We start from the raw sequence: 27,358 nt of genomic DNA, 5'->3' as shown, positions 1-27,358 counted from the left end.
GTAACCGAGTAACCGTGAGTAAAGACCCTGAACTGCACCACCAAGACTCCGAGTTGTCTTTGTTGCGCTCGTGTACCACCATCACCCCCATCATCTATCCCTGCTGCCCTGAGGCCATACCCCTCCCGTTGGGGGTTATACCACCACGCTGCACATCCTTATACACCTGGCCTCAGTGGACTGTTCTGCAGCGGCGGCTTCAAAGCCGCACTCAACGGGTGGCGTAGTCGATCAAGTTAACATCTACTGCCATAGACTGCCACTTAGTTTGACACCCTGGGCACGGACCGGGTCACCGCCACAAGGACTACTACCCCTATCCAGATCCGGCTCCGGGTATCCCCTGAATATGGCCCAGCGCGTCATATGCATGTGTATATATATATATATATATATATATATATATAATATATATGTTTATATATAGATATATATATACCTATATATATTTTATCTGTATGAATATATATACAATGACTAAGGATGGTTTCGCCAGAAACCTGTCAGGTCTTTAATGTCTTCTATGGATCCACTCAATTTTAATGGAATTTGAATAAAAGTACTTTTATCTTACCGAATGGATGTGCTGCCTGTACTCCTCCTCTCCATAGATTTATATTTATATGTATGAATATATGTATATATATATATATATATATATATATATGCATACATATATATGTATATATATATTTATTTCTACAGCATCAACATATTCCGCTGGACTTTACAATCCAGAGAGTATCTGTGCAAACAAGATAAGCCGTTATGATATCATCTAGATATATATAGGTATAGGTCTCTGTATATCCATAATTGCACATACTATATAACTAATAGTAGTGAAGATCTCATGTGCATGCATTTCTTTCAGCCGCCTGTCTGTCTTAATCTTGCTGACAAGAGACCAGGAACAGTGTGTAAACATGACAGTAAAGCCTTGTTGTGAACACTGAATATATCCAGCTGCAGATCCATTTATCCAGACCACATTTTCCTTGCAGCCCTTTTGTAGGCATGTAAACTGGGATTCAGGCAGCACACAGGAGGATGTCTCTGCACAGAAATAACCAGCTAAGAGAAATGGGAGCACAGAGGAGAGCAGCATCTTCCAGTAACAGCAGAAAGCTTCTTCTTCTTCTTCAGCAGCAGCAGGGGGAAGCCACCCCTATCACCATCACTTGAGCCTGCAGCTTCCCATGGACTGAGAGGGTAAGCTGTGCTGAGCTGGAAGCTGACATTGACATGAATGTGATAGAAGGAGCATTGCTGTGCTTAGGGTGAGATCAGGAGTTCAATTCTACAGAAGCTTTGCCGCATTGTCAATTTCCCCTGCAATACTCTCTTCCCACATTCACACTTTGTGTTGCCATGAAGACTGCTGCTCAGCTATATGCATCGTTATAGTTCCTGTGTGTCCCCTGCAAAGAGAATGCTGCCAAGAATTCTGCACTTGCTCTTCTTATCACTACAATTATTAACAGTCACATCTGCCTTGCCGGACCCAATAGGAAACTTTACAGGCTGTTATATTTCCTGCATGATCTTATGATGTGTGCATGAATCTTCTACTGCACTTCCATCCTGGGAGATCTTTCATAGCAATCCTGGATCTAAAATGTTTTTTATTTCTTTTTAATGCTCTCAGTAAAGTATATTAGTGTCATGTATATTGCCTGTTTTCTTTGGACTCGGTAAGTAATTCATATTACTGAAACCCTGGACCAATTGCCATGTGCAATCAAGATACATATGCTTGAGAGGCAACCATCCTCCATGGAATAGTCATTGGCTTCAGTGGATCATCTGGATATAATACCTGGAGAAGAAAACTTGCTCTGCATTATTGAATCTGCTGGAAGGGCCAGATTGTTGCCCAGTTTGTAAACTTTCATTGGATTGCCTTGAGAACATGCTGAGGATGCAGATGGTCCTCCACAAATGTTTCTACAGGCATCAGCTCCTGCTCTGTGCTCATTGATTGGCTGGGCAGCTTTGGATTCCAGATCTGAAATCAGCTTACAGTCAGATGGTGAACTTCCCACTGTTAATGTCAAGGAAGTTTGTCACTGGTCATATTAATACTTAGTATCTATCCTTCCTGGAGTTAATATGTTTCAGGGATGTTTACTTGTTTCCAAACCAGCTTAGACATTGGCAAAACGTTCAGAAGTAAGACCTGTTCAAGGGGAAACTAAAGATCCAAGATTGAGAAGGTTGATGGCTTCTCTTAGAAGAGTTAAAATCTTGTTGGTGTTAAACCTGATTGCAGTTGCTGGATTTGTTCTGTTTTTGGCCAAGTGTAGACCAATTGCTGTGAAAGGTGGGGAGTCCTTCCATGAAATCCATCCAAGGGCAGAGGTGACAAACCTATCCACCCATGGAGTCAGCCCTATCCAGGAGGCAGTGCTGAAAAGACTCTCCCTTTTAGAGGACATAGTCTACAGACAGCTTAATGGTAGGACTGCATGGCAATAAATCATTTGTTAATATGTTATGTAATAATTCACACACAGAAATTCAATTGTGTACAATGTCTAACTGCATTAGTGCAATTATTCTGAATATAGTACCTAACAATAGTGAGTATTGGTATTATTATTATTATTTCATTTAAATGCATGCCATTTACAAGCATTTACCAATGAAAGAGACATCAAAGCCGACATCTAGTAGATTTTAAAAAGTTAAAAAATGTTTTGTATCAACAGTTTGAAGCATAAATACAGCAAAAAAAATGTTGTAAATCTCCGTATTCATTTCCCCTGTATATTATTCTGATTCTTCTGCCATTGCAAATTGTCATCTCTCCCATTGGATATTTTGTGGTATACTATGAGGGTAGACCACATATAGGTTACACTCAACCTTACATATCATGTTATACTGTATAATAATACCACAATGTAAGGATTTTTTTCTCTAAGGTCTTTTAGCACAAACACTTTTTTTATTGTGGTGAATCAAGTAAAATGCAGCATTACAGATTTTTTTTTATTTAACCTTTATTTTGTTTTCCATAAATTTGTCCCATCAAAGCCAAATTGAATATTTGCTCATAGTAATTACTTTTCAGTTGGGAAAAATACCAAGTCCCTCTCGTTGCAGATAAATTGCTTTTACCTTAAATCATCCTGGTAAAAATATGCTGCAGGTGCAGTAATTATGCTATCATAAAATATTCATATAGGTAGCTTCATAAACTCAATATCTCCTGTTCTGTAAATAATTATGCAGCACAATAAAATATTGTATGGGTATGATCATTTATTGTATTTGTCCTGACCATAATTGCTTATATACTTCCAAATTCTCTGATATTAGATATATACGGTATTATTAAAACCCTTATAAGACTAGAACATTACTCCAAACAAGGCTGGATAACTGACTCTGCTAATAATTTAGAATTCTCATTAGATAACATAATTATCATTTTTAATACTGTGCTGAACAATTATGTAAGTGATAGGAAGACTAAGAGCTCGTTCAGTTGCAGCGTTTTTGACACTTTTGCTTTCCGCGTGTTTGTCCCTCGCGTTTTTAAAGGATAAAAAATGCTGCACTTTGCAGAACTAGCAAAGAGAAAGACATTTGTGAAATCTCATGCACATGTTGCTTATTTTTTCCTTGCAGTTTTGAACCATCAGAGCTTTTTTTTAGTCTGCAGCATGTTAATTCTTTTGGCGTTTTTGCAGCGTTTTTCACTCATTGAAATGAATGGGAAAAAAGGAAAGTAAAAACGCAACTTAAAATGTATGAAAAATGGGCATATTATGTGTCAACACTGCTTTTGGTGCAGAAAACATCTGCTGCATATACTCAATGTATGCAAAAAGCCTAAAAATTGTTATAGAAAAAGTAGCTTTCTATAAACAACTTAAATGCATAAACTACAAACTTAACAGTTATACATTTCTAGATAGAAATTGTGTCTTAGTTTATAGAAGTGCACTAGATCTTTCTTTAAAAGGGTTTCTAGTTTGGAAAATACAGTTTTCAAATCCCCTATAGGGAGCACACGAGTTTCTATCTCCTTTGAGGACCCAGCACGTCCATGCATTACATGGACAACCCATTGATTTTCGTGGACACTGTGTATTGCTTAATTTCCCCTGTGGTGGTGCTGCAGGGAAATTGGTCACTTGCTGCGGGGTTCACAAACAGATTACTGCTAAACGCTGTGATTCCAAGAGGAGGACACCCTGTTATCAATTTGGTGCCAGGGGACCATTCTCACAAAAAGTGATCATTTAAAAGGAACAAAACACAGTTTTAGCTGGTATAGAAATAGAATACAGGATGTGGGGGAAAAATTGATATACACAAAAGCACTGATGTCATTGATTGTTAATGATAGCATTAATAATGAACATAATTACCAAAATGTATTTCAGACTACACAGCTTCAATATATTCCACTGATCTGCCCCGCATGCAGATTACAATTACTTACATCAGTCCTTTTCCCTAGTGAAAATCACAATCTAATGTCCTTATATTACACTCACAATATCATTTCCCTGCATTACACACTCACACACACACATACACAAACATACACCACCCACACTCCAGCACTCAATTCATAAAAATCAGTATCTATCTTATCTTTTTATCTGTTGGTCTGTTGTTTTACCACTTCGCGCCAGAGCCTGTTTTTGCCTTTGTGACCGGGCCAATTTTTTCAATTCTGACCACTGTCACTTTATGAGGTAATTACTCTGGAACGATTCAACGGATCCCCCTGATTCTGAGAGTGTTTTTTCGTGACATATTGTACTTCATGATAGTGGTAAAATTTCTTTGATATCACTTGCGTTTGATTGTGAAAAAATTGGAAATTTGGTGAAAATTTTGAAAATTTTGCAATTTTCAAACTTTTAATTTTCATGCCCTTTAATCAGAGAGATATATCACACAAAATAGTTAATAAATAACATTGACCACATGTCTACTTCACATCAGCACAATTTTGGAACCAAAATTTTTTTTTGTTAGGAAGCTATAAGGGTTAAAAGTTGACCAGCGATTTCTCATTTTTACAACAAAATTTACAAAAACATTTTTTTAGGGACCACATCTTATTTGAAGTGACTTTGAGGAGCCTTTATGACAGAAAATACCCAAAAGTGATACCATTCTAAAAACTGCACCCCTCAAGGTGATCAAAACCACATTCAAGAAGTTTATTAACCCTTCAGGTGCTTCACAGGAATTTTTGGAATGTGGAAGAAAACAATGAACATTTAACTTTTTTTCACAAAACTGCTACTTTAACCTCAAATTTTTAATTTTCACAAGGGCAGCCAGAAAAAATGGACCCCAAAATGTGTTGTGTAATTTCTCCTGAGCACGCTGATACCCCATATGTGGTGCCAAGCCACTGTTTGGGCGCACGGCATGGCTTGGAAGGTAAGGAGCGCCATTTGACTTTTGGAATGGAAATTTGACTGGAATGGATAGCGGACGCCATGTTGCATTTGGAGAGCCCCAGAGGTGCCTAAACAGAGGAAACCCCCAACAAGTGACCCCATTTTGGAAACTAGACCCCTTAAGGAACTTATCTAGATGTGTGGTGAGCACCTTGAACCCCCAGGGGCTTCACAGAATTTTATAATGTTGAAGTGTGAAAATAAAAACACAAATTTTTAACACAAAACTGCTACTTTAGCCTCAAATTTTTAATTTTCACAAGGGCAGCCAGAAAAAATGGACCCCAAAATGTGTTGTGCAATTTCTCCTGAGCACGCTGATACCCCATATGTGGTGCAAAGCCACTGTTTGGGCGCACGGCATGGCTTGGAAGGTAAGGAGCGCCATTTGACTTTTGGAATGGAAATTTGACTGGAATGGATAGCGGACGCCATGTTGCATTTGGAGAGCCCCTGAGGTGCCTAAACAGAGGAAACCCCCAACAAGTGACCACATTTTGGAAACTAGACCCCTCAAGGAACTTATCTAGATGTGTGGTGAGCACCTTGAACCCCCAGGGGCTTCACAGAATTTTATAATGTTGAAGTGTGAAAATAAAAAAACACATTTTTAACACAAAACTGCTACTTTAGCCTCAAATTTTTAATTTTCACAAGGGCAGCCAGAAAAAATGGACCCCAAAATGTGTTGTGCAATTTCTCCTGAGCACGCTGATACCCCATATGTGGTGCAAAGCCACTGTTTGGGCGCACGGCATGGCTTGGAAGATAAGGAGCGCCATTTGACTTTTGGAATGGAAATTTGACTGGAATGGATAGCGGACGCCATGTTGCATTTGGAGAGCCCCTGAGGTGCCTAAACAGAGGAAACCACCAACAAGTGACCCCATTTTGGAAACTAGACCCCTCAAGGAACTTATCTAGATGTGTGGTGAGCACCTTGAACCCCCAGGGGCTTCACAGAATTTTATAATGTTGAAGTGTGAAAATAAAAAAACACATTTTTAACACAAAACTGCTACTTTAGCCTCAAATTTTTAATTTTCACAAGGGCAGCCAGAAAAAATGGACCCCAAAATGTGTTGTGCAATTTCTCCTGAGCACGCTGATACCCCATATGTGGTGCAAAGCCACTGTTTGGGCGCACGGCATGGCTTGGAAGATAAGGAGCGCCATTTGACTTTTGGAATGGAAATTTGACTGGAATGGATAGCGGACGCCATGTTGCATTTGGAGAGCCCCTGAGGTGCCTAAACAGAGGAAACCCCCAACAAGTGACCCCATTTTGGAAACTAGACCCCTCAAGGAACTTATCTAGATGTGTGGTGAGCACCTTGAACCCCCAGGGGCTTCACAGAATTTTATAATGTTGAAGTGTGAAAATAAAAAAACACATTTTTAACACAAAACTGCTACTTTAGCCTCAAATTTTTAATTTTTACAAGGGCAGCCAGAAAAAAATGGACCCCAAAATGTGTTGTGCAATTTCTCCTGAGCACGCTGATACCCCATATGTGGTGCAAAGCCACTGTTTGGGCGCACGGCATGGCTTGGAAGATAAGGAGCGCCATTTGACTTTTGGAATGGAAATTTGACTGGAATGGATAGCGGATGCCATGTTGCATTTGGAGAGCCCCTGAGGTGCCTAAACAGAGGAAACCCCCAACAAGTGACCACATTTTGGAAACTAGACCCCTCAAGGAACTTATCTAGATGTGTGGTGAGCACCTTGAACCCCCAGGGGCTTCACAGAATTTTATAATGTTGAAGTGTGAAAATAAAAAAACACATTTTTAACACAAAACTGCTACTTTAGCCTCAAATTTTTAATTTTCACAAGGGCAGCCAGAAAAAATGGACCCCAAAATGTGTTGTGCAATTTCTCCTGAGCACGCTGATACCCCATATGTGGTGCCAAGCCACTGTTTGGGCGCACGGCATGGCTTGGAAGGTAAGGAGCGCCATTTGACTTTTGGAATGGAAATTTGACTGGAATGGATAGCGGACGCCATGTTGCATTTGGAGAGCCCCTGAGGTGCCTAAACAGAGGAAACAGAGGAAACCCACAACAAGTGACCGAATTTTACAATCTTCTCCTCTGTATAAATTAATCTAGTGGTGGGAAAATAAGTAGATAGGTATATAGTCACTAAACCCATAGATGAATTCCCACAGAGGTGTCATTTCTATAATGGGGTCACTTCAGGGGGGATTATGCTGTTCTGGCACTTTTCAGAGTACCAGAGCTAAAGAATCCCCCCTGAAGTGACCCCATTTTGGAAATGAAACCCCTCTGGGAATTCATCTATGGGTTTAGTGACCATTTTAACTCAATGGATGATTTCCAGAAACAAGCACGCAATGGAAGGTAACCCCGCCCACAGCCTGGCATCTACCGTTGAACGCAGAAGACAGAGATCCCCGGCTGCTGCCCGCACTTGTCGTGACGTCAGCTGATGTCAGAGCTGGCTGCAGACGGGGATCACGTGATTCCTGTGAGCGGCTACTGATAGCGCCGCTCACAGGCAGTATCTGCAACATAAGGTAATTACAAAAATCCTTAGGGGCCCCGGGGGGGGGTTACAATGGGGGGGCGGTAATATAAAGTACTGGACAACCCCTTTAATAGTCCATTTACTTGCCCTGGCTTTTTTCACTGATTGCTGCTCCAGCACTGCTAGTCCGCTTATTTTTACAATAATATCTACAACACTGACTCTGCAGCCAATCATTTGGGCTCAACGGTCTCGTGCCATCTACGTCGGCATCACTATTGCGCCCAGTGACCGGTTGCAGCAAAGATATGCTGTTAATGTGACATCACTGCTGCAGTCTGGCCAACAAAGACCAGGGGTAGCAGCAGAGAGGCAGAGCTGGAACAGCAGTTAGTGAACAGAGCTCCTATAGTTATTTTTAATCATGGCCTATGGATAATCAAAATGTAAAAGTTGACTGGGCTCCAATCCACAATGTGCAACAGGGTCCCCCACCTATCATTTGTCATTTATAATACAGTTGGTTTCTCAGGTGACAGAGTCCGATAGACCCCCTCAGGCACCAGGGTCTGGTGAGACTGCTGCCTCTGCACCTGTGGTATGTTAAAAAGCTAATTTCAATGGAAACCAATTGACCTATGAGTGTGTTTCTGTTGTGCAGCAGGAAACCAAAATGTCCAATAAAAACCCATAAAAGAATGCAGAAAGCATATAAACTCAATATTAATGTTGGTCAGCTTCATAGTTTAGCGTTTCTAAATACCTGCTACTGTTAGATTGGATAACAGAATTTTTTTTAGACAGCAGGTATTAAGCTTGCACTATGATGTAATGCAATTCATTGCAATAAGAATGTTTGCTATATTTTTAAACTCTCCTGCAATTGATAGCATAACCAGTATAGCTACAAAATATCACTGCCTGCAATGGCCACACCACTTTGTATGGATTTTAACTGTTGTCATATATTTAATGAATCACTCTTCGACCAGTCTATTATAAGTCTTTCTATTCTGTACTTGGCTGGATACGGGAAAATGTTCCAGTAAATATTTGATGTTTTTTCTACAGGGAATGTGTTAAAGTAGTGACTCAAATCAAACCAGTTATGTTCCTGCTGATAGCCCAGGCTGTTAACCAATACGATATAAAATAAATAAATGAACCCTGGTCAGGTTTTTCTCTAAATTGAATCTGCTTTTATTGCTGCTAAGCGAGCTGTGTTTTGTGATATATAGTACAGGGAAGTAAGGGAACATCAAGTAAGACTATTATGTTGATGGTCAAAATTGATCAATCTGTACACTGTCCACTTTCAGCCTAAGAATAATCAATACATTCATCTGTGTTTCCTATATCTCCCATGCGCTTCACGCCACAGTGGAATTTTTTTCTGTCTCTTGCTGCTCAGTATAACTACATGAGAAGCGGAATATGCAGATTAGCGAGAAAACTGAATTTTGATAAAATGACACATGCATTGAGCTTCAACAATAACTGTGGGCTTTGTGGAAATACAATTAACTACTTTCTTCTTGAAGTGGGAGTTTCATATTACAAGGCATATGGTCTGTAGCTTGTAGCTTTCTTCTCCTGTTAAACTGATAATTAACAAATAATTAGTAAAACATAAAAAAAAGAAAATAAGCCAATATCAAGTATGGGATTCTAAAATGAAGTATTTGGCCTGTTCATGCTATTATAGTTAGATATATTTAAGGGTGAAAAAAATATTCCTAAAGGGTAATTTCTACTTGTGGGTAGTGTTATGTCAGTGTTAGGAAACTTATAGGCCATGAAATGCTTCTCTGGGAATTTAACTATGCAAACAGCCGCTTCAGAGAGGAAGAGGATGGGATTTTTAGTGCCACCTATTTGATGTAGCAACCATTTAACAAGCCTTAGCGACCATCTAACAGGCCTTACCTCATGACTTAGGATAAAACTTTTAAACACATGTTTCAGGGTGTTTGCCCTCATCAGTGCAAAGCAGGAGATCTGATTTGGCTGGATTAGAGGCCAATGATAGGGTGTTTAAGGGGTAAAGTTTCTTCTTGGGAGATTGCTAGGTTGGCTTATGGAGACTTATAGGCCATGCAATGCTCCTCTTGGAATTGAATTATACATTACAAATAGCCTTTTCAGAGAGGAATACTAAAGGGACTCTCGTACTACCTATTATAGGTAGCAATCCTAAAACTCAGTTTCAACCTATAAAATATTCCTTTTAATGTTACTATTTATGCTTCCATTTCAATTTGGCATAAAATGCATTAGAGATGTAACCTAGACTACAACCCTCAATATCAAATCCAAATAGTGCATGATGCAATCTTTGACATAATCAGAGTATAAATAACAAAGAATTAAATTTGCCCCATGATAATGTGAATTAATTTTTAGGTATATATATTTTTTTCTCTTCCCCAAATACTAATGGAGAGCGATCCCAGTATGTATAAATAAATTGGTTTTGTAGCTCAGCAAATTAGTTTCTACACTTGATTGAAAATGTAATGATGAACTCTTGCTGCTGTTGCCAGTGCTACCCCTTACAAACAAAACCCACTTGTGATATTCTGTAACAATTCCAAACTTAAAGTATGCAGTAAGATTTTATGTTTTCATCTGTTTACCTTCCCTTATGGTACCTTCCGTTCTGCTGTCAAACATGCCACGATCACACCTATCATCAAGACGCCATCCCTCAAACTGACCTATATGTCCAGCTATCGCCCCATATCGCTGTTCCTGTTCGTCTCCAAACTCCATCTCATCTTTTTCACTCTTACAAATGACTTACTTATAGCCAATGCTAATAAACATTTTTCTATAAGTCTCCTTCTAGGCGAGTCCTCTGCCTTCGATACAGTAAAACACTCACTCCTACTACAAATCCTCTTTTCTCTTGGCATCAAAAACCTTGTCCTCTCCTGGATCTCCTCATACCTTTACAATCACACATTTAGCGTCTCCCACTTCCATAGTACCTCCTCATCCCAACCTTTCTCTGTTGTCGTCCCTAAAGGCTCTGTCCTGGGATTCCTATTCTTCTCAATCTATACCTTTGGACAACTCATAAACTCCCATGGCTTCCAGTACACCTATAATTTGATGACACTCAGATCTACCTCTCCGGCCCTTATGTCACCTCTCTGCTGTCCAGAATCCTAAAGTGTCTATCATCCATATCCTCCTTCTTCTCATCACACTTCTTAAAGCTCAGTGTGGACAAAACTGAACTTATCTTCTTTCCGCCATCTCACTTTACTACCCTCCCAAATCTATGTATCACAATAAATGACATCACGCTTTCCCTTGTACTGGAGGTCCGCTACCTCAGACTAGCTCTCGACTCTGCCCTGTCCTTCAAACCACACAACCAAACTCTTAACACCTCCTGCTGCCTCCAACTCAAAAATATTTCCGGAATCCGTCTTTTCATCAGCCTTGAATCTACTAAAATATTAGTACATGCCCTGATCATCTCCCGCCTCGACTAATGCAATATCGTCCTCTGTGGCCTCACTGCAAATACTCTCTCAGCTCTTCAGTCCGCCCTTAAGTCGGCTGCCTGATTAATCCACTTCTTTCCTGGCACACACCATCAAAAAGTTTAGTTTTTTTGCTAGGTCAACAGCTATTCCTCCCCATAAATTCACATGCTTGGTTTGGATGATCGTTAATCTGTTCTCAATAGTAGAGGGGAGAACAGTTGCATTACTGCCAGACATCTCTGGCAGCGGCTCATTCCCATTGAGAACAAGGGATTTGATTTGGCATGCCTTCCCTCTCCCTTTATCTCCCACCAGGCATTAGTCTGAAGAAGGTTGAATACACATAAAGTCACACATCTAATATATGTCAGCCGATCCAGTCAAAACCAGGGAGATCTGCAGCTGTTAGTCTAATGTTGCAGCCATCTTAAAGGACACAGTATTCCAGATCTCATTTTAAAAGAAACTTGTCACTAGATATGGGGTTACTCTGCAGGTTAATAGCATCATTGACTTGCCTGGCGCCCGTTCTTAGCCGAGCGCAGTAGGGAGAAAATTAGCTTTATTTTCTCCCGCAGTGTTCCGATTTCAGTCACGGGGGCGATGCTGGCATGGATTCAGTCACCGGTCTGAGTACACAAAGCGGCGGCTGTAATCGCGTCCTCGGCCCTGACTGATAGGTGGCCCCAGTGCAGAGCGACTGTTGGTCAGGGCCGGTGGCACGGTTACAGCCAGAAAACTGTCAGGGGAATAAAGTTCATTTTCTCCCCACAGCGTTTGGCTACGTGCGGGTGCCAGGCAGGTTAATAACGCTATTAACCTGCATATTAACCCCATATCTGCAGGATAATAGAATTTTTTCTGGGGACAGGTTCCCTATAAGGGCACTTTTTTTGTAGATGACCTTCAGACAAAAGTTTTAGAAAACTGAACTTGCTTTTTAAGGCTGATACTAGATAATCACATGAAGTGATTGGATCCAGAGTATTGTATTATTTAAAGGAGTTTTCTACTTTAAGCAAAGTGGACCTTAAATGCTCTTATATACCTAAAATGACAAATTAAGTAGGTAGTCATCCTACCCCGGTCCAACGCTGCCTCCCCACTGCTGCTCAGGGCTGAACCTAGGGAGAGTAAGTCCCTGCTTTGTTTGTTATTTTAAGTATATACAGTAAGAGGATTTGAGGTCCACTTTCCTTGAAATGGAAAACCCTATTAAGCCATCTTTTGTCCCACAATTACCCAAAACAAATCAAATTACTAATGGTAAACTGTTTCCATAAGATTTTAATGCAGTTTCCTATTAATAAGATAGCAGCAGAAAAAGCAAACTCCCAACATCATTATCTTTGAAAATTCAGATAAAATAATAAATTGAAAGCATTTTTATATATCCAAAGTAATGCCCCCAAATTAGCAAGGGGAAAATATAAAAAAGCCAAGGTGATGTGTTCTAAAAAAAAAATTGAAAGCTTTTAAGTTAAAGCCAGTTAAATTGAATTTGCTTTAGACGACACATAATTTTGAGTGTTGCCAGTCTGATTTGCACTGCCATCAGAATAAGACTTTCAATGCCAGGATTAATTGATGGATCAGTCAGCTATTCAGAAATTATTTTATGCCCATTATAGCAAGTCACGGCAATTAAATAATCAGCAACATAGTAGGATAGAATGAATGTATGATATTTTTTATACTTATTTCTGAACCATAATTAACACTTTTAGAGGTCTAGGGCGAGAACAATTTTCAACTCATGTACTAAACTGCACACTGTGATTTTTACCTGTAAAGACGGGAGTCAAAATAAAAGGAGAATAACGCAAAAAGTAGTTAGACTTTAGAAAGTCACAGATACATACTACTGAATAAGTAGTTTATTCAAGGCCAGGTCACAAGAGAAGAGGTACACATTTCATTTGATATGGAGTGGTGTGTCCAAATTTTGAAATTCAGTTCAGTCTGCTTTCTGTTGGAATGGTGTGCTAATTAGAGACACTCAAATATATATTCGAATGGAACTAAATTGTACTCGAATGCTCCAAAAATCTGCATTCCCCAAAATGTGGATTTTTTTTTGTAATTCGCTTTAGCAGATCTATCCCGTGATCCCAATGTATTGTTACCCCTTTATAAATCACTGGTGAGGCCACATCTGTAATATGGGATCCAGTTTTGGGCTCCCCATTTTAAAAAGCATATTCAGAAGTTAGAGTCAGTTCAAAGGCGGCAACCAGATTATTACATATGATGAGAAGTTGGAAAAGTTGGGCTTGTTTAGCTTAGAAAAACGACGCCTCAGAGGAGATGTCATTTACATGTATAAATATATGTGTGGTCAGTACAAAGGTCTAGCCCATGACTTATTCCTTCCAAAGACCATACTAAGAACCAGGGGGCACTCATTACGAGTGGAAGAAAGGCGATTCCGGCACCTAAACAGGAAAGGGTTCTTTACAGTAAGAGCAATTGAATTGTTTAATTCCCTACCACAAGAGGTAGTAATGGCAGACACTATAACAGATTTAAAAAAATCCCTGGACGATTTCCTCAATACACATAACATTGTGGGATACAGTTAAATTAGACAAAATATTACTCCTATAGTAGTACATTTAATACGATAATAGTAATTACATAACTAGTATGATAATTAGGTTTGATCCAGGGTTCTAGGACTGATCGCCTTTTCTCGGGGTCAACAAGGAATTTTAGTAATACCATTATTAGAATCACTAGAGTAATAGAAAATATAAAACTAATTAAAAAATTATAAACGGGTTCATTTTTAATAGTAGTAGTGCAGCAATAATAAAAATGGTAATAATACATTTGTGAGGCCTAGTCCCAGTAAGTTAGTATGTTAGTGTAGGGCATACAATTTGGGGAGGGAGGTTGAACTGGATGGATCTAGGTCTTTATTCAACCTACGTTTCTATGTTACCGCTCAACCCTCCAGCCCCACCACTCCTCACCATCACATGTATGGTCGTCGGCGCATCTTTTCACTGCTATGAGAGCTGAATCCCTGAACTTCTTCACTCTAGGCCAGGACTTCCAGTTCTGATGAGGCCGAGACTTTTCAGTGCATGTGTGTGCAAGGTCACGATGCACATCGTGAAATCTTGACATCATGGCCTTAAATGCTCTTGTGCAGAACCATGATACGTAGATGCGACAAGGATCAGACAGGTGATGATGAGGAGCCGAGGGGCCAGACAGATGAGCAAAGGGTGTGTATAAGAATCTTTTTTATTTTTTTCTCCTTCTATTTATTATACATTGATGTCTGCATAGCTGCAGAGCAAAATAAGGGACATTAAATTAGAGTAGAATAACTTCTTTGCAAATCAAATTTACTAGCACAATTTTTGCAAATTTTGCCTGATTTGCTCATCTGTGTTGTTAACGCTGTTGAGGGTTTATCTATTTAAAAGGGATATATCAGCAAAGCATTTCTTTTAAAAAAGGGAGATCATGGCTTTTCCAGTTGTGTGTAAGGAAATGTTTTGCCTCTTGGAGAAGATGGCATAGTACATTTTTTTTGTATTATGGAAAACCCTTGAAATGGTAAAGAGGAGGGCTTTAATAATGTTTGGAATGTAAATGCCTAAGATTTGAGTGATGAGGACCAATGACTTGTGTCTAAAACCTATGTATAGTTGGACAGTGCCACCATATTGATGTTGAAGGAGTGATGTCCATGTCATCTGCTACTTCTGGGCAGTCACCTTGTACTAGCATTAAACAAATTTGAAGCGAGTTTCCTGTACCTTATTGGCAAACAAAATATATTAAGCCTTTGGAGAATCTTCAAAAATGTCACTTTAAAACTACTGAACAATAAAATGAATATGTAGTGGAAAAAGATTAGATTCTTAACTTAAAATAAGAGTGATTCATGTAACTATAAGGCCCCAATTCATCAAGATTGACTAACTTCACGCTAGTCTTGATGAGGAAGCAGGGTGAAGTGCGAGGTTCCTGATTCATTAAGAGGTGCTTAACTCTTAGTGAATCTGGAGTGTCTGACGAGTGGCATGGGCCTCCAGGTGTACTTCGCTATAAATCTTACTCCAGCCCTTGCTGGAGTAAGATTTGTAGCTTAGCAAATGCAACTGCTCATCATGAATTTTGATGAACGATGGTCGCCAAATACCTGTCCCACCCCTTCTCAGAAAACTTTGTTGGAGCTGGACGAAAATGGTGTGAGAACGTCAGAATGTCACAATATTTTAGTGCATCCTTAACCCCTTTACCCCCGAGGGTGGTTTGCACGTTAGCTCCCTTGCCGTGCTTCAGCAGCATTTGCAGCTTCTAGCTCACCGACAGATCTACGATGTCCCCACGCATTGGAACTCTACATTGCAGATGTTGGGAAGGATTTGTGAGCTGAAGAGGGCAGTTGTTGACTACCAGCATCAACAAAGCCATTGGAATTCAGGTCAGACTCCACACATAAAACCTCAGGAGTGGACATGGATGTCAGACATTTGTACCATCCTCCAAAACTTTGAGGAGTCCACCAAGATGGTGGGCGGCGATGACGCCATAATTAGTGTCACTATCCTGCTTCTCTGTCTTCTGAAATGCTCTCTTCTCACAATTAAAGAGGATGCATTGCAGGCAGAGCACGATGAGATGGAGCAAGGAACCATACTGAATGATTACACGCAGCCCAGCCTCATCTCATCCCAGCGTGGATTGGGTGACAGTGAGGAGGAGGAGGAAGAGCAGGAGCTAGATTCCTGCACTATAGACGTTACTACCTGCACAACTGTCATACCGTCTTTTTAGCGTGGATGGCCTGAGTACAGGGAGGAGAAGGAGGAGGAGGAGGATGAGGAAGAGAGCATTGTCAGTCGTCCTCTTGGTTAGGACATGGAAGTCTTGCCTCTTTGCAGTCTGGCACACATGGCTGAGTTATGTTATGCTGCCTTTCTTGTGACCCTCGCGCTGTCCAAATTTTGGGTGACAGTCATTACTGGTTGGTGACACTTCTAGACCCATGCTACAAGGAGAACTTTCTGTCTCTTATTCCCTTGCAAGACAGGTCTAATAAACTGGGGCAGTACGAGAAGGCCCTTGTTGAGGAATTATTTAAAATCTTCCCATCGGAAAATGCTGGAGGCAGAGGTCACAGTTAGTTGGACAACCAAGGAATACAGGCAAGAGAGACACAAATGCAATCCAGCAGAGGCAGAGGAACACTGTCAAAATTCTGGGACAATTTCCTCAGACCCTCCTATTGCACAAGCCCTGAGGCGCGGGATATTCTCCCAAGGAAGAAAAGTTTCGGAAGATGGTGAGGGAGTACCTTGCCGACCGTACCAACATCCTCCATGATTCCTCTGTGCCTTATAATTATTGGGTGTCCAAGCTGGACATGTAGCATGACCTTCCTCTCTGCACCTTGAAGGTACTGGTCTGCTTTGCCGCTAGCGTTTTGTCAGAGCGGATTTTTAGTGCCGCCGGTTGAATTATAACCAATAGTCACATCCGCCTGTCAACTGAAAATGCTGACAGGCTGACTCATATAAAAATGAACAAGGGCTGGATTGGCCCAGACTTCTCAACACCACCGAATGATAGCAGCGTAACATAAACTCAAATACAGTGTCTTTTTTTTTGGGAGGTCTAACTCTATTCCCATGTACCTCTGTCTTCACACCCAGACATGGGTATACGCTTCCCGATTTTGTCTATTTGCTCTTGTCCTCCTCCTTCTCCACATCCTCATCCTCCACCACCATATCACCACCATATGTACAATATCAACATACCTACGTCTCTTGCAAGGGGCATTGGAGTTCCTCCAAATTTTTGGCATCTGTTGCTTCACTGCATAGGCAAACAGTATGGGAGACCTCTTCTTAATAATGAGAACATTGTTTTCAGGAGGCCCTCTGACCTCTACGTCTCTTGCAAGGGGCATTGGAGTTCCTCCAAATTTTTGACAGCTGTTGCTTCACTGCATAGGCAAACAGTATGGGAGACACACTTCCTTATAATGGGAGCATTTTTTGCAGGAGGCCCTCCGACCTCTAAGTCTCTTGCAAGGGGCATTGGAGCTCCTCCAAATTTTTGGCAGCCGTTGCTTCAGTGCATAGGCAAAAAATATAGGGACACACTTCCTAATAATGGGAGCATTTTTTGCAGGAGGCCCTCCGACCTCTATGTCTCTTGCAAGGGGCATTGGAGTTCCTCCAAATTTTTGGAAGCCGTTGCTTCACTGCATAGACAAACAATATGGGAGACACACTTCCTAATAATGGGAACATTGTTTTCAGGAGGCCCTCCGACCTCTACGTCTCTTGCAAGGGGCATTGGAGTTCCTCCAAATTTTTGGCAGCCGTTGCAGTCACTGCATACGCAATAACAGTATAGGAGACCTACTCGTTAATAATGGGAGCAACAAAGCATAGCCGACTGATGGCCCGTTAAGAATAGTCAGGGTTGCCTGATGGCCCTTTAAAAATAGTCTTTGTAATTTTCAGAGTCCCTCCATCATAAATGAAACAAGATGTGTCTGATGATGTGTCACACACCACATGGCCAAATAAGGTTGTAAATTGTTAAAATGACATTTCCCGGTGAATGCATTTGTCTTGGTTGAAAGCAATGCAAAAGTGCAAAAATGCATCAAAAACGTTAAGTGTGAATATAGCTCAAAGTGTGGAGGAGCATTTTTGTTTTTGGTTATTTAATTTGTCTTATATACAAGTCATTATCCTGGAAAGGATGTTCCTTAACATATTTCCCAGGAAAATCCATTTTGGTTTCGTTTTTGTATGTCTTATTGTGAGTCCGTAAAAGTGGCATAATACCTCAGACAACGTCGTTGACAGAAGTGACCTGGGAGTCAGAAATGCTTCCAGGGGTCTTCCACATGCTGTTCCCATGTCATTTGAGCACTGTTCCCATCGATTTGGGCAATTTTTAGCCCCTCTGCAGACCGCCTGGGGGGAGGAGGGGGGCGCCGGAAAAATGCTTGAGTTTCAAAAAGACTTACATTGGGCTCATTACTTGGTCATTCCAATTTGCTTGCCTCGAACCACGAGTACCCGAGCATCTTAGTGCTCGCTCATCACTACTGATAACATCTGATCATGAATTCAGCATCAGAACCACAGTCAGCACATGAATGTAATGTCAGAACCACCATCAGTACATGAATACAGAACCAGAACAATGTAATGACTGCATTAATGTACTGATGGTGGTTCTGGGACTGCATTCATGATCTGACGGTGATTCTGGTGCTGCATTCATGTGCTGACGGTGGTTCTGATGCTGCATTCATGTATTGATGGTGGTTCTGTGGCTGCATTCATGTACTAACGGTGTTTTCAGTATTGTACTCGTGCTGATGGTGATTCTGGCATTGCATTCATGTGCTGATTGTGATTATGACAATGAATTCATGTACTGACGATGACTTTGACACTGTATTCATGCACTGATGGTGGTTTTGGCTCTGCATTCATGTACTGACAGTGGTTCTGGCGTTACATTAATTTGCTGACTGTGGTTCTGGCGTTGCACTCATGTGCTAACTATGGTTGTGGTGCTGCATTCAAGTGATGATGGTGGTTCTGGCACTGCATTCATGTGCTGACAGTAGTTCTGATCTTGTACACATATAGCAATCCAAAAAGTGCTTCATGGGTATGTTAAAACTTAAAAATCCTCAAAACTGAGAGCTTTGAGATTATGAAGATTAAAACTCAGTGTAAGTTAGTGTATGTTCACTTCTATTTTTGGAGCATAAATTGAGCAGAATCTCTCCAAATCCTTCTCAAAGACTCACATTTTGATTCTTGTGATGCATTAATGTACTGATGGTGGTTCTGGTGATGTATTCATGTAAATACCCCTTTTCTTTTTTTTGCTGCCCTTGGAATTGGTTCACTAAGGTATTGTGACCCTTGAACCAAAAAATGTTATGCACCTTTGTAATAGGCAAATTGTTACGCTCACGCCCGGACTGTTTGGCGTGAGCATGGTTAGTGGTCCCACTAACCATGGGACCACTAACCATGCTCACGCCAAACAGCCCGGGCGTGAGCGTAACAATTTGGAGGGGCGAGACTAGGGACCTCACCAGATCCGAACACAGATGCACGGCGGCTTAATCGACTCCGTGGTCCAAGGAGGGATGTAGGAGGTGGCCCAGGTGCTACTCCAGGTCAGACCCCGGTCACACAGCTGTTGACCCTCACCGGGGAATGCAGGAACAGGCAGGTTTGGCTGGTATGCAGACAGGCGGGTACTGGCAGGCATGGCTGGTATGCAGACAGGCGGGTACTGGCAGGCACGGCTGGTATGCAGACAGGCGAGTACTGGCAGGCACGGCTGGTATATAGACAGGCGGGTTCTGGTAGGCATGGCTGGTATACAGACAGGCGGGCACTGGCAGGTAGGTAAACAGGCTGTATAGGGACCAGTACAGACTGGGATACAGGACCAGAGCTGTAGATGTGGAGGGGAAGCGGAGCAGGGCAGAGCATAGCTGAGCCGCAGGTGCAGAGGGGAAACGGAGCAGGGCAGAGCAGAGCCGCAGGTGCGGAAGGGAAGCAGAGCAGGGCAGAGAGAGCTGCAGGTGCGGAGGGGAAGCGGGGCAGGGCAGAGCAGAGCAGGAAAGAGCAGAGCCGCAGGTGCGGATGGGAAGCGGAGCAGAGCATTGCCGCAGGAGCGGAAAGACAGGACAGGGTTCTGTTCTCATGGAGCAGACAGTGATCGGGAAATACAGGAAGATAGCCAGATTACAGGAGGTAGGTACGGAGGTAGGGAAACGGGACAAGCAGAACCAGATACACACAAGGTACTTGCTATGAAGTAGCAAGTGGACGCAAAACTCACAAACAGAAGTACAGAGACAACGAGTAGGAGTTTAGGTACTGGTTCAGACACTGCAGGAAAAGGGAAAGATCGGACATAGAGACAAACAGGTAACAGACTAGGACACAGTTCAGACAGGAACTGACACAGGAACGAGATACAGGAATGAGCCTGGGCATTCAGCCCCCAAGGTGGCGGAAATAGACTAGAAGTCACAGATACAGGTAATGGGCCTGGGTACTCAGCCCCCAGGGTGGCGGAAACAGACTAAAAGTCACAGGTACAGGTAACAGGCCTGGGTACTCAGCCCCCAGGGTGGCGGAAACAGACAAGATTCAGGACAGGACCTGGCAACTCACAGTTGCACATAACACACTGTAAGAAAGTGTTGCTCAGGCACCTCCCACTGGGTGGAAGAGGTTTAAGTATCCAGTGACTCACAGAAATAGGCTGGGGATGCATTAGGACTGTGCACACTGTAACTTTAAGAATCAGGAAGTTCCAGCGCCGCCGCCCTAAACCAGCAGACAAGAGACATGCACACAGCAAGTAGAGGAGAATAGTGCACAGCCAGGACTGGTAGGTAAGTTTGCGGTCTTGCATGATGGGAGATGGTAAGCCATGCCAGCACGCTGCCATAACGGATGTTACACAAATGCTGGCTATGCAACACAGCTGGCATCTGCTGCACATGAAAAAGGCATAGCTCCTGAGCTGACTTTATATTTTGCTTAATGACATATGATGAAAATTTACCTCCTAGGTTGTTAATTAGTTAAGGAGACTTATCAGTATTAGTGATGAACAAGCATACTCGCAAGTACATATATAGTATATAGCACAAGATGTTCCATTCCAGTTTTGCCTTCTGCTGCTGTTAGATATTTCTAGACAAAGGCCTAGGTCTCAGGGGCCAGGAATAATTTTTTTTGAATCTTAATTCTCATTATTTGCTCAAAAAGCAATCCAGAGAACACCGTTTTTCTCCGCCATTTCCTTGTTGGCACTGAAGAATACAGCCAGGTCCTTTCCATATTACAGTGCTAAAAATCCAGCTATTTAAAACTGTGGTATGTCCGTCATACCGATCACATATATGTTTTCTGAAACTTCTGCCATTTTTGGCCTCCATTCTAATTTTTTTTCAGTGTGTCAGCAAAGTTTTTGGCACCGGTTTGCTGTTCAAAATAGTTACCTACAGGCCAGGTATTTAAAACTGTGGTTTCTCTGTCACACGGATCACATTCACATATAATTGCGCTGAAAATACTGCCGTTTTTGGCCTCCATTTAAATTTTTTTTCAGTGTGTCAACAAAGATTTTGACACCGGTTTGCTGTTCAAAATAGTTACCTAAAGTTCAGGTATTTAAAACTGTGGTTTCTCCATCACACGGATTATATATAACTTCGCTCCAAATTCAACCATTTGTAGTGAGCGTGGAAGATATTGTCCTCCATTTAAAATGGGCAAGACGCGTGGCAAGGACAGGGAACTGGATGTGATGGTGATGGTGCATGCAGAGGCCGAGGCCATGGGCAAGCTGAAATTGTGCCACAACAAACACCCACATCTTCTCACCCAACCTTCCTGTCCCAATTCCTAGGGGACCGCAGTACACCACTATTGAACCCAGAGCAGTGTCAAAAGGTTGTTGGTTGGATAGCAGATAATGCTTCCAGTCACTTAGTCACCACCACCCTGTCTTCCACATGGTCAAGTCTCAGTAGCGGTGAGTCTGGACCGCATATTCCTCACCCTGATCCTCCTTCCTCCCACCATGCCGAGTGCCCGGAGACAACTGATCCCACACTTGGACACTCTGAAGAGCTGTTCACCTTTCCATTCATAGATTCGGGCCTCTCGCCCGGTTCACTTGAAGCAGGGCAAGAGGAGATTGCATGTAGCGATGCCCAAATATTTGAGCAGCCACGGTCACACGAAGGCGACGGTGGGAAAGTGTCACAAGAGGTGGACGATGATGAGACACAATTGCCAGAAAGTCAGGGGGGGGACCAGGGTGTGGAAGTGGAAGACGAGGTGGTAGATGATATAGTAACTGACCCAACCTGGCAGGAGGACATGCAGAGCGAGGACAGCAGCACACAGGGAGAGGGAGGCAGAGCACCTCAACAGGCAGGAAGAAGCAGTGTGGTGGCTGCAGACAGCTTTCAGGCGACCATTCCCCGTAACACCAACACGAAGGAAGTTGCCAGTACAACTGTTAGGTCTTCCTGAGTCTGGTTGTTTTTTAAAGATTCTGCAGATAACCCCAAAAAGACCATTTGTACCACATACAAGGTCAGCATCAGCAGGGGTAGCAAAACTACCAGCCTGACCACCACCAGCATGATCAGGCACATGGCAGCAAAGCACCCGACTTTGTGGGCCGAACCCCAGGTTCCAGGAACAGTGTCTGTGGGTGGCACCATTGCTTATTCCGCTGTTGTGCATGCAAGCCAATCCCCTGTCCATGGTGCATGCGAAGATGCCTCCTGCCCTTCACATGTTGTTGCACACTCTCAAGTAGCAGCATCAGGAAGCACGTCAGCATCCTTGTCCCAGCACAACATTCAGTTGTCCATACCCCAGTCCTTGGAACACAAGCGCAAATACACGGCCAACTCCCCACAGTCCACACTACTAAATTCTCACATTTCACGACTGCTTGTGGTCGAAATGTTGCCTTTTAGGCTCGTGGAGACGGAAGCATTCCGCAACCTGATGGCGGCGGCCGTCCCTAGGTACTCGGTCCCCAGCCGCCACTATTCTCCAAGTGTGCCATCCCCGCATTACACAAGCACGTGTCCCAAAACATTAGCCGTGTCCTCAACAACGCAGTTACCGGTAAAGTCCACCTAACCACGGACACGTGGACAAGTGCTTGAGGGCATGGACGGTACATCTCGCTGATGGCACACTTGGTTAACATAGTGGAAGCCGGGACCCAGTCGGACCTTGGGGCGGAACTCATCCTCCTGATGCCAAGGATTGTGGGCCCTAGGTCAATCAGGGTTGCCCCCATGGTCAACAGCTCCTGAACCTCATCCTCCTCAGCCTCCTCCTCTTCAGCCTCCATCTCCGAAATGACCACGTCAGTCACAAGCTGGAAGCACTGCAGCACTGCCTCATCCAAGCGGCAAGAGGCTGTGCTGAAGTTAATATGCTTAGGTGACAAACCGTACAATGCTGAAGAGTTGTCACCTGAAAGAGCAGGAAGATCTGTGGCTCACACTGCTGAACCTACAGCATGGCATGGTCGTGTGTGACAATGGCCGGAACCTGGTGGTGGCTCTGAGGCAAGGCGAGCTAACACACGTACCATGCCTGCCCATGTGCTTAACCTCGTGGTTCAGCGGTTTCTCAAATCCTACCCGGAGCTGCTGGATCTGCTTGTTAAAGTACGCCGCCTGTGTGCCCATTTTAGAATGTCGCCTACAGCTTCTGCCACCCTTGCCGTGCTTCAGCAGCGTTTGCAGCTTCCGACTCACAGACTGGTGTGTGATGTCCCCACGCGTTGGAACGCTACACTGCAGATGTTGGGAAGGATTTGTGAGCAGAAGAGGGCAGTTGCTGAGTACTAGCATCAACAAGGCTGTTGGCATTCAGTTCAGACTCCACACATGACCTCAGGAGTGGACATGGATGTCAGACATATGTCCCATCCTCCAAAACTTTGAGGACTATACCAAGATGGTGAGCGGCGATGACGCCATAATTAGCATCACCATACCACTTCTCTGTCTTCTGAAATTCTCTCTGCTCACAATAAAAGAGGATGCATTGCAGGCGGAGCATGATGAGATGGAGCAAGGAACCATACAGGGTGATTACACACAGCTCAGCCTCATCTCATCCCTATGTGGATTTGGTGATAATGAGGAAGAGGAGGAGGAGGAGGAGGAAGAACAGGAGCTAGTTTCATGCGCTATAGACGGTACTACCTGCACAGCTGTCATACCGTCTGTTCAGCGTGGATGGCCAGAGGACAGAGAGGAGGTGGAGGAGGAGAGTATGGTCAGTCATCCTCTTGGTGAGGACATGGAAGTTTTGCCTGTTAGCAGTCTGGCACGCATGGCTGAGTTTATGTTACGCTGCCTTTCCCATAACCCTCGCGTTCTCAAAATTTTGGGTGACAGTCATTACTAGTTGGTGACACTTCTAGACCCACGGTACAAGGAGAACCTTATATCTCTTATTCCTGAGGCGGACAGGTCTACAAAAATGGGGCACCACCAGAAGGCCCTTGTTGCGGAACTATTAAAAAAATTCCCGTCTGAAAATGCTGGCGGTAGAGATCACAGTTCGTTGGACAACCAAGGATTACAGGCAAGAGAGACACAACTTCAATCCAGCAGAGGCAGGGGAACACTGTCAAAGTTCTGGGGGAATTTTCTCAGCCCCTCCCATCGCACAGACCCTGAGGCACGGGGTACTCTCACAAGGAGTGCAAATTTTGGGAAGATGCTCGCCGACCGTACCAACATCCTCCGTGATTCCTCTGTGCTTTATAATTATTGGGCGTCCCAGCTGGATACGTGGAATGAACTGGCTCTCTCTGCCTTGAAGGTCCTGGCCTGCCCTGCCACCAGCGTTTTATCAGAGCGGGTTATTAGTTCCGCTGGTGGACTTCTCAACACCACCGAATGATAGCATCGTAATATAAACTCAAATCCAGTGTCTTTTTTTGGGAGGTGTATTCCCATGCACCTCCTCACACCCACAAATGGGTATACGCTTCCTGATTTTGGCTATTTGCTCTTGTCCTCCTCCTTCTCCTCATCCTCATCCTCCACCACCATATCACCAGGGTGAACGTGGTCTGTGATGCATCACCCACATAATTTTTCTAAATGGTGTTAATGATGCCCGTAAAAAAAAATTTTTATACAGTATGTTCATGTATACCCCCCAGGGGTAAATGTTTGTCAGCCCATACACTTAGTGCATGGGCATTACAAGTATAGGAATCCCGCTCCTTTCTAATGGGAACATTTTTTTATGAGGCCCTCCTCCACGTCTCTTCAAAGGGGCATTGGAGTGCCTCCCAATTTTTGGCAGCCCTTGCATTCACTGCATAAGCAAACACAATGGGAGACCCACTTCCTAATAATGGGAACATTTTTTTTCAGGAGGCCCTCCTCTTCTTCTCTTCCAAGGGGCATTGGAGTGCCTCCAAATTTTTGGCAACCCTTGCATTCACTGCATAGGCAAACATAATGGGAAACCCACTTCCTTATAATGGGAACATTGCTTTCAGGAGGCCCTCTGACCTCCACGTCTCTTCCAAGGGGCATTGGAGTGCCTCCAAATTTTGGGCAACCCTTGCATTCACTGCATAGGCAAACACAATGGGAGACCCACTTCCTAATAATGGGAACATTGTTTTCAGGAGGCCCTCTGACCTCCACGTCTCTTCCAAGGGGCATTGGAGTGCCTCCAAATTTTTGGCAACCCTTGCACTCACTGCATAGGCAAACACAATGGGAGACCTACTTCCTAATAATGGGAACATTGTTTTCAGGAGGCCCTCCTCTAATTCTCTTCAAAGGGGTATTGGGGTGCATCCAAATTTTCAAAGTGGTATTGGGGTGCGTCCAAATTTTGGGCAGCCCTGCTACTCACTGCATACGCAATAACAGTATAGGAAACCCACTCTTTAGTAATGGGAACAATAAAACAAAGCCGGCTGATGGCTCTCTAAGAATAGTGAAGGCTGACTGCTGGCCCTTTAAGAATAGTAAAGGCCGTCTGATGGCCCTATAAAAATAGGCTTTGTGACTTTCAGAGTCCCTCCTTCATAAATGAAACATGATGTGTCTGATGATATCTCACACACCACATGGCCAGATAAGGTTGTAAAATGTTAAAATGACATTTCCTGGTGAATGCATTTGTCACTGTTGAAAGCAATGCAAAAGTGAGAAAAAGCATCAAAAACGCTATTTGTGAACATAGCCCAAGGTGTGGAGGAACATTTTTGTTTTTGGTTATTTATTTTGCTTTATATACAAGTCATTACCCTGGAAAGGATGTTCCTTAACATATTTCCCAGGAAAATCCATTTTGGTTTCGTTTTGGTATGTTTTATTGTGAGCCCGTAAAAGTGGCATAATACCTCTGACAACGTTGTTGACAGAAGTGACATGGGAGTGAGAAATGCTTCCAGGGGTCTTCCCCATGCTGTCCCCATGTCATTTGAGCACTGTTCCCATCGATTTGGGCAATTTTTAGGCCCTCTGCAGACGGCGGGGGGGGGGGGGGGGCGCCTAAAAAATGCTCGAGTTTCCCATAGACTTACATTGGGCTCGTTGCTCGGGTCAAGCATCCGAGTATTCCAATGTGCTTGATCCGAGCATCGAGCACCCAAGCATTTTAGTGGTCGCCCATCACTAATCAGTATATGTTAGGGCTAAGATAATGCTGTTGGACCTGGCTGTCCAACAGCATTATATTATGTGGACAGTATTCCGACATACTGTCTTATTAAGAAGGTATGAAATTTGGGGTAGGTGACTTGGGAAATCTAAACCCAGTGTTTGGCAAAGTTTAAAATACATGTATGTACACATACCACTCTTAGTTCTATTTCTTAAAGGGAATGTGTCACCCCCCTAGGCGATATCAGACCTCTGCTTTGAGCATACAGGTGGAAACTAAATCTATACTTACCTGTAGGGCCAATAGCAGAGGTCTGATTATAGAGAAAGCTGGTTTTATAAAGTCTGCTTTCCAGAGGCTTGGCGTCCGTGGGACGCCAAGCAAACCCCTCCTATCTGCTTACTATTCACCTAAATGGCTGCCTCTTTGCTAAATTACCATATTACCCTCCTCCCCTGCACGTCAAAGGGCTGTGTGACAGGCCCTGTGACGTTCCCTGCTCTGCATACTCTCCTGCGCATACACAAAGCTCCGCTCCCATAGAGCGTGCTTTGTTTCCCTCTGGCCCCACCCATTTAGCTGCGTACTGCCAGCGGAGCGGAAGTCTCAGTGACTCACCATCGCTTGCGCAATACAAGGCTGTATGCGCAGGAGGGGAGGCAGAGCAGGGCACCTCACAGGGCCTGTCACAGGGCCCTGTCACAGGGCCC

General features: G+C 43.2%; 1 protein-coding gene across 1 annotated transcript in view; it reads left to right on the top strand.

Moving 5' to 3' along the window:
• Positions 1-912: 912 nt before the first annotated feature.
• Positions 913-27,358, top strand: part of GALNT17 (polypeptide N-acetylgalactosaminyltransferase 17) — a 938,842-nt gene continuing 912,396 nt past the window's right edge. The window contains exon 1 of the mRNA XM_073665134.1: positions 913-2,458. Coding sequence (XP_073521235.1) covers positions 2,221-2,458 — 238 coding nt within the window. The 5' untranslated portion in view covers positions 913-2,220. The remainder of the gene's footprint in view (positions 2,459-27,358) is intronic.

Source organism: Phyllobates terribilis, unplaced genomic scaffold (assembly GCF_046119375.1).
Source record: "Phyllobates terribilis strain yellow unplaced genomic scaffold, ASM4611937v1 Scaffold_2__4_contigs__length_985480577, whole genome shotgun sequence".
NCBI classification, from domain to species: Eukaryota; Metazoa; Chordata; class Amphibia; order Anura; family Dendrobatidae; genus Phyllobates; species Phyllobates terribilis.
This window is presented reverse-complemented; position numbering and strand designations above follow the sequence as displayed.